Source organism: Myodes glareolus, chromosome X, assembly GCF_982192425.1.
Source record: "Myodes glareolus chromosome X, mMyoGla1.1, whole genome shotgun sequence".
Taxonomy (NCBI): Eukaryota; Metazoa; Chordata; class Mammalia; order Rodentia; family Cricetidae; genus Myodes; species Myodes glareolus.
The window spans coordinates 2789956-2798270 of NC_142053.1; the positions used below are offsets into that span (position 1 = coordinate 2789956).

The 8315-nt window shown below is 49.2% G+C and overlaps 1 protein-coding gene and 1 non-coding gene across 2 annotated transcripts; both read right to left on the minus strand.

The window, feature by feature from the left end:
• Window positions 1-1778: 1778 nt before the first annotated feature.
• On the minus strand, window positions 1779-1907 carry LOC125389528 (small nucleolar RNA SNORA70). Its single transcript, XR_007228477.2, has one exon. It is a non-coding gene; the product is annotated as a small nucleolar RNA SNORA70 (small nucleolar RNA).
• Window positions 1908-6197: 4290 nt separating this feature from the next.
• Window positions 6198-7805, minus strand: LOC146889300 (40-kDa huntingtin-associated protein-like). Its single transcript, XM_085684299.1, is given in 2 exon segments — window positions 6198-7183; window positions 7186-7805. Coding segments are annotated over 2 exon segments (1110 nt in total). The 5' UTR covers window positions 7658-7805; the 3' UTR covers window positions 6198-6545.
• Window positions 7806-8315: the final 510 nt, after the last annotated feature.

An 8315-nucleotide genomic window follows, 5' to 3' on the forward strand; every position in this document is an offset into this window, starting at 1 on the left:
ATTTTCATGCTCAGATGCGCTACACTGTTGACCCGGTTCCCATGGCAGAGCCAGAGTTTCACATGTTGGGTTAGAGCTTGCAGTGGGGCTGTGGCATTTCCCAAAGACATCCAGACTCATTTCCGGGCTTCATCCAACACTGGCTGAAAGATCCCTGCCCTTCCCTTTGGTCAGAAATATTATGAGTATCTGCATAAGCACTTACAGTTTCAGTATTTTAGGTGGGTGTTTCCACGAGCATTTTCGAGTGTTCTCTTTAGAGTTTCATTTTCCTCAGGTGCATGTGCGTGCGTGTGTGTTTGTCTAACTCTTGAGTCATTCTCTTACTCTTGTCCTGTGCTGTATCTTTTGAACGAATCTCTAGAATCTGTGTTCAGTACACTTGACATTTATTTTCGTGGGTGTATTTGACACCCACTCGTTGAGTCTTTGTGAGCATATTCCAAGTGTGTGTCGGTACTCAGGAAGGCCAGAAGATAGACTCAGTTCCCCTAGGGCTTGAGTTACAGGTGGTTGTGAGCTACCCAAAGTGGGTGGTGGCTAGCTGAATCCCGGTCTTCTGGAGCCACAGCTGGAGCTCTCAACCATTGAGCCATCTCTCCAGCCCTGTTCAGCACACTTGAAATTGCTTGACCTTTCACCCGGAGTTTGTGAGCTAAGCTTACTCTTTGTGTAGATTACAGAAATGAATCTATGATGGAGAACAAAAGCCTTCTGGGAGGGGAGAGAGGAATGATGATCACATTCCCCTGTCCTTCCCCTTTCATGGGGCTCTGCCTACCACTCTTTGCTCCAAATTTTCCCGGTGAATTCTTTTCTAGTCTTTCTTTGAAGGCCACCCCGATGGATTGTTTTAGAGAAATGTTACGTGTGTGTACGCATGCACAAGTACTCACATAGGACAGAGGATAGACCTTGGGCGTGAGTCCTGAAGTTGTGGGACCTGGAGATTGGACCCAACTCATCAGGTCTGGTGGAACATGCCTGTTCAGCCATCTTACTAGCCCATTGACTTTAATATCACATACATCCCTCCATCCTCGCTCGCTCGCTCGCTCCCTCCCTCCCTCCTTCCCTCCTTCCCTCCCTCCCTCTCTCCCTCCCTCCCGCCTTCCTTCCCTCCCTCCCTCTCTCCCTCTCTCCCTCTCTCCCTCCCTAGTATTCCTTTCCTCCTCTGTGTTTCACCCTCACCCGTGCCGTGTGCGTGAGTGTGTAGGGCAAGGGTTGACACTGTGTGTCATCTGTCACCCTTCTTTTCCCAGACAGGATGTGATATTTATTACTGAACATGATTTAGTAGGGTAGAGGGAAGCACCACAGTAGAAGACCTCAGGAGTGCGGGGCCCGCCAATGCCCATGGGACCAAGATTGGTGATGCAGCCTCGGTCATCAGGAATGAGTCACTTCTCAGCGACTCTGTCTTCAGATCAATCTACATTCAATTTAGTGAAGCCTCACCTCTTTGAGATGTGGGTCTAGAGAGAGACAGACAAAGAGGAACTCAGTGAGGAAGACCAGGGCAAGAAAGTGGGAGGAAGGGGCTTAATAACACCACTTGCCTCTGGCAGCACAGAGATCTTGAACTTGGCTTTCCATAGGGCCTCCCTCAGATGTTCCTTATTCTGAGGGGTGATTCAGGTAGACGTTGATGGCCTGGACAGTGAGACCCCCCCCCCCCCGGACGTGGTGACCTGAGGCTTCCCTAAGGCACTGTGAACACCTGTCTGGGACCTAGACTGGAGACGACATTGAAGTCAGAGCTTGAAGAGCCTTCAGGAGATTGTCTCCAAGGTCCCTTAGGGTAGCCCATATAGGCACAGGGTGAGGTCGCTCCAACGAGTGTGCTGTTATTGCACACCAGGCCTTGCTGAGAAAAGGGACCTCCCGTGCAGCTTAGTTGGCTGCAGATTTACCTTACCTTTTAAGACACAGTCTCTCAGTGAACATGAAACTCACTGAATTTTGTCAGGCAGAGTGGCCAGAGAGATTTGCAATGGATCCCGCAGTCTGTCCTGCACGCCAGACATTCTGGCTCTGGGGCTTAAGAGTATTGCTGTGTCTGGATTTTCCGTGGGTGCTGGTGATCTGAACTCAGGTTCTCATGTTTGCATGGCAAAACTTAACCCACTGAGCCATGATCCTTACCCATCTTGAATTTTATGGTCAGTAACATTAGTGTTAGAAACGAATGACATCTATGGTGCCATTTCCTCCCATGCACACATGGGCATGGATGATGTGCACTCTCGCCATACTGCTACCTTCTCCCTGCTCTCAGATGCTACATCTCAGAGACCCTTCACAGCCTGTCCTATCCTACTTTCTGCTCCGTGGGTTTCATTGTGTTTGTTTGTTTGTTTGGTTTTTATGTATGGGATAAAAGGGAACATGTGACACTTGGCGTAGCCCTCTTACTGCTCTGTAACGTCCCGTTGCATTCATTTGCCTGTGGATAACAGGCTTTCCTTTGCTTGTCCCTCATGCGAATGTGACATGTCATGTATGTGTTAAATAATATATACTGTATGTGATACAGCGTTATCTTCATGCCGTATTGTGTTGATGGCCACCCAGGATACTTTCCTTGAGCTTATAAATGTCTCCTCTAACTGTAAGGCAGCGTGTCTTTGTTGGTCTATGTTGTCAACGTGGCCGGATTGACAGATGCCTAGAGTAAGATTAGGGAAGCTCACTTCTGGTGTGTCTGTTCCAGCATCATTGTCAGAGAGGACGGATTTCCAGGAGAGTAACAGAGGAAAGCCTCTCCCTGGGTGTGGAATTTCCATGCAGTAGTCTGGGAGCCCAGGCAGAATTAAAGAAGAGAAAGCCTGCCAGGGCAGCCTAGCTCCATCCTTCCTGAGCTAGATCGTGTAGCACCGTCGCCATCACTCATGACCACAAGACTCCAGAGCCTCCAGCCATCTAATGGAGATGCACAGCAGCTACAGTTCAGGGAGCTTCCAGGTCTGGATTGGGACTGCATCATTTGCTCTCCTTGAGCCGAGGCATCCAGCTTGTCAGTTTAGCTGATACGGAATCATCCCACTGTCTGGCATGCAGAAAGTCATTTTTGGACAATCCAGCACCCAATTGGGTAAGGCATTCAAAGAATTCCACCCACCCCATGTGGGCGTGCGTGTGTGCGTGTGTGCGCGCGCACGTGTATGTGTGTGTGTGTGTGTGTGTGTTTGTACGTTTTTCTATTGGTTCTATTCACCTAGACAACCCTGACTGACGCAGGATTCTCTCTTATGCATGTGTTGTTGGGATGAGGTGTTTAAGTTTAAGTGGCCATGTTTATTAGATGAAGCAAAGGGGGCTTCTGGCTGCTGGACTTTGGTAGTCAACCTCAGGAAGAGGAAGTGACCACATAAGGGCATGGACCTTGGTGGCTAGCTTTAGGAATGTAATCTACCCGTCTTTAGCAAGGCAGAGGGCATGGGAGAGAAGGACAAGGCCTGCCGGAGCCATACACACCACTTTCAAGCTAGCCAGAGTCCCTTCAGCCATTCAGGTTGGCGTGAGGACTGGAGAGATCAAACTTGACATGGCACCTTTTGAGAGTCTTTAGACCAGCGGTTCACAACATGAGGGCTGCATACCCTAGGGGGTGGGGTGTCAAATGATCCTCTCACAGGGGTTGCCCGAGGCCATCGGAAAGCACAGATATTCACATTTCGGTTCAAAACAGTAGCAAAATTAGAGTTATGCAGTAACAATGAAAACGATTTTTTGGTTGGGGTCACCACAACACGAGGGACTGTATTAAAGGGTTGCAGCATTAGGAAGGTTGAGAACCAGGCATCACCAGATTTCAAGAAGAAATGATACTCGTTAGAGAGATTAGGAGAAGAAGACATTAGGCACTTAACATGTTTAATAACCTAAGTCTTTTCATAACAGTGAAGCATGTCTGCTCCTGACATTTTCAATGTATTTCTGAGATCATGGACATCAAAGAAACTGTATGCAGTTTGTTTTCTTTATGGCAAAATCTAACCATGTGGGTAAAGAAACTACCCTTGCCTCTATTTCTAACAGTTCTTTTCCAAACTGGACCAGCAGGATACAAGAGATGCGACTGCTGAACTTTGCCAAGACAAAGTAGGACAGTCCTTTGGAATTCTTTGCTTCACAGAATGTCTGTCAGATATGCTAGGTCTGTAGGTCAGAGGTCAATGTCCCAACATTACAGAGGAAGTTTGAGTCACTGTCCAGAGAACTTGATGTCTGACATTAGGTAGCATTTTTACTCTTCTGGGGTCTTTGATGGAGTTGAAAGACTATATAGTTAAATTTATAGTTTTTTTTAGTCATGACAGAAAGTAAATTAGGTATAAAACTTCAAACTCACTAACATAATGTAGATAATAGATTATTTTCTGTAATTTTGCAAAAATACAAATGGATTGGATATTGTTAACTATAATCCTTACTTAAGAAGTGTTTGGTTGTATATAATCTCACATTCTGCTTAAGTTAAAACCTTTTTTACTTTGGCAAAAGAGGGAAATGCTGTGGAATAATCCTTTCATATACTGTTAAGATTTGTTTTGTGATTTGGAAGACGGTCTCAGCTACGTAGTTAAAAAGTAGCTAACTAGCCAATAGCTGAGCAGGATAAAGTTAGGCAGGAAAGCCAAATTGTGAACACTGGGAAGGAAAAGAGCAGAGTCAGGAGTTGCCAGCCACATGCAGAGGGAGCAGGTGAACATGCCATGCAGATAAAGGTACCGTCACACGGCTGGAGTGTAAATAAGGAATATGGGTTAACTTAACATGTAAGACCTAGTTAGTAATAAGTTTGAACTATTGGCTGAGCTTTTGCAATTAATATAAGTCTCTGTGTGGTAATTTGGAAACAGCTCCTGGAATAGGAAAACTCTGCCTACACACATTCCCATTGTTTCATGCAGATATCAGAAGGTACAGTGTATGGTCAGTTGGAGGTGCAACCTTTAGGATACGTTAATTTGAAAATGTATCCCACAGGAAAGCGGATCTGCCTAGGTCTATTGCACCTCTCCAGTCTTTTGCCATCACTGTCCTATACCACTTTGGGACACTGAATGTAAGAAAGCCACCAGCACAAATCGACCAGAAGCACAAACCATAATAAACCTGTTCTTTATAGTTGGCACCAACTGTTTTATTAGGAATAAAAAACAGAGTAAGGCAGCACAAATAATTTATTGGTTTTTTTTTTGGTTTGGTTTGGTTTTATTTTTTTGTTGTTGTTTTTTTTGTTTTACCGCACACCCTGTTGGTCAATTATCCTGGGCCTTTATAGAATGATGGTCTAACTCAAGTTAAAAAGGGTGACAACATAGGAAAATACTTAAGAAAGTTGGAATACTACCCTGCCAGATGTGCTGGGTGCCTCTATCCAGTGTTTGGAATGATGCCGTCTTTCTGGAAGCAAAGATGCAAAAATCTGGGAACCACAGAGAAAAGTGAAATTGGCCACCATTTCACTTAATACTCAGTTGGAAACATTTCTTTGCTACGCTGTCCCAGGTGCATTGGGTTATATAGTTTAGTAGTGCTAGTTTCCAAGGCAATCATATTTAAGGGAATACCAATCAATTATAGTTTTAGGGAATTATATTTCTTAGGACACTGAACTAAAAGGCAGAAAGGGACTTGAGGTATTGGCTGGGAAGATAGATCTTGATTGCACAGGGGCACCCGTATGTTGTTTTAGAATGGGAGCAACCAGAACCCTGGTTTGGAAACAGAGAACCTATTCCAAAGACCTTGAGTAATCTCTTGCCCAAAACTTCTAGATAATGGAAACTTGCTGCAACCTAATAAAGGGAGGAGGATCACCAGAGATCAAATGTGCTACTCAGAAGAAAGGTTTCCATCACTCAGTCAGGAAGAACTCAGGCTAGCAGAGTATGCCGATGGAAAAAGTCAATCTGGAATATTTGAGAGAACATGACAATTCTGCTTACCAATACAGTCCTCATGCTCGGAGAGATCATAACAATTACATTTCATATCACCTGCCACTTTTCCTACTCCCTAGACTGCTATGCTAATTTATAAGGGAATGAAGGAAATATATTGCAAGAGAAGGGTATGATCAAATCGGCAAATCCTCATGATTTCGAGACACAAAAATCTCCAATCTTTTCTAAATACTTCTTGATGATGCCAAACTCCACCAGGAATAAAACAAAAGGAAACCGATATGCCAAAGGGATACCTGTCCTCCCGTGTTTATTGTCTCTCCACTTAGAACAACCAGGAAAATGAATCGATATAGTATCCAGCAACTGACTAGTGCATAGAGAAAGCAGATTGTTACACAGTGCAGTCTCGTTCAGCCCTTAAGGACAAAGTTACCTCATTTGAGGCAGTATGCATGGACCTGGAGGGCACTATTGTATGTAACAAGCTAGACGAGCACAGCTAAACTATCACGGTGGCAACAGAAACGAGAAAAAACAGAAGCAAGATCACAAGATCTTCCATCACCTGTCCCCAAAGATAAAGCAAGTCGGTACCAGGAGGAAAGGTCATTTGTTTCAGGAGACTTTTCAGACCCCCTGGCCCGAGGGGGAGACAGTTTCCTGCAGAACAAGGTGAAGGAGGTGGTTCTGCTCAGCAGTCAGCAGAGGCCACATCTCCACCTGCAGCTTCTTGATGCCGTCCATGTCCTTTTCGTGGGCAGCCATGACTAGGGACTGCAATAGCAAAAACAGCTCCTCAGGAAGCTGGCCGCTGCTATCCTGGCCGTGGCTGTCAAAAGCCTCCCAGGAGTACTTCTCTAGGGTCTGGGCATGCTCGGGCAGCAGCTTGGCGGGCGATGGTTGCAGGAGCAGCAGCAGCAGCACGCGGGACACTTCGCACCTGACAAGGATGTCTGCGAAGGCACCCAGTGTACCGGGAGGGGGCGCAGCAGAGCCTGGGGCTTGGTCCGGGGGCAGCGGGAGGGGCAGGGTCGGGGCCGATTGGGGTCCTGGAGGCGGCGGCGGCGGCAGCTCGGGGTGCTGTACCGGGTGGCCGCCGTGCTCCCGTGCCAGACGCTGCATGCGTGTAAAGAGCGCCAGGGCGCCAGTGTAGTCGCGCGCCAGCAGCTGGCAGGAGGCAGCGTCGCCCAGCGCCTGCAGCGCGGCCAGCGGCATCAGGGGCAGGTGTAGCTGAGCAGCGCGCTGAAAGTGACCCGCGGCGGCGCCGGCTGGCCCAGGGCGCGAAGGGCGGCAGCCAGCTCGAGGCAGAGAGCGGCGGCGGCGGCGGGCTGGCCGAGCTCGAGGTGAATGCGCACGGCGGCGCCCAGGGCGCTGGCGGCCGCCTGCAGAGGCTCGCCATAGGAGGCTGGAGAGCCGAGGTGCTGGCGCGCGTAGCACTCCTGCCGCAGGAAGAGTCGGGCGGCCTCGGTGAGGGCCAGCGTCTCCCCGGGCCCGTGGAAGAGCGCCTGGTGGCAGCGCGCCACAGCCAACTGGAACCAAGCGGCATAGGGCAGGCACTCCTGGGCGCACAACTCATGAGCCAGCTGCGCAAACTGCTCCCCGGCCTCGGCCACGTTCGGCTTCCGCAGGAATCGCTTCTTGAGCTTGTTTGACACCTGCCGATAGCGGGCCAAGAAGTCCCCTGCTTCTGAGCCGGGCCACGCGCCGCCACCCAGGGAGGACGCGGGGCCCGCCGCCATGTCAGCTGGCCGGCGGTGCCTCCTGACTTCCTGTTGGGGTGCGCTGAGGACCTCAGTCGCAGCTACGTCAAGGCTAGCGCTCTGTCCAAACTGTGACCACACAGCAACTCAGCTTCCGCCTTAGGCGCGCCAGAGCTCCCCGCCCCCCCCCCCACCCGTTGCACGGTGATACACAGAGTGCTGCTGGAGACAGGGTACTGGATTCCAGGAAAGTCAATCAGAGAAGTAGGACGGGGTCTCTGTGCGGACTGGGTCGGTTTGTACAACCTCTGGGGGCGGGGCTGGGTGACACGTGGAGTGGGACGTCCCAAGGACGCTGAGTATGCAAATACTGTAGGGCGGGGCTTAGGCTCTAGACCCCAACCAGCCCCCACAAACCTGAAACCAGCCTGCTCAGTCTAGAACTGGCCCTGGCCTGGGGGAGCCCTTGGTAGTTTACGGATCACTTACACCCATTACCAATGCAGCCTCCTGGTAGATCTTGCTAACAATGCCAGAATGAATAACGAATCATAATCCTCCATGGCCCTAGTGCCCACATGCCACTATTATGTTCACATCAGCATCTCCAGTCAAAAGCCCACCTTTGTACAGGGGTCCCCTCTGCTCTGTGGTCTCCTGAGGAGGCCATCTTTCGGATGCAGCTGGCCGTGCTGAC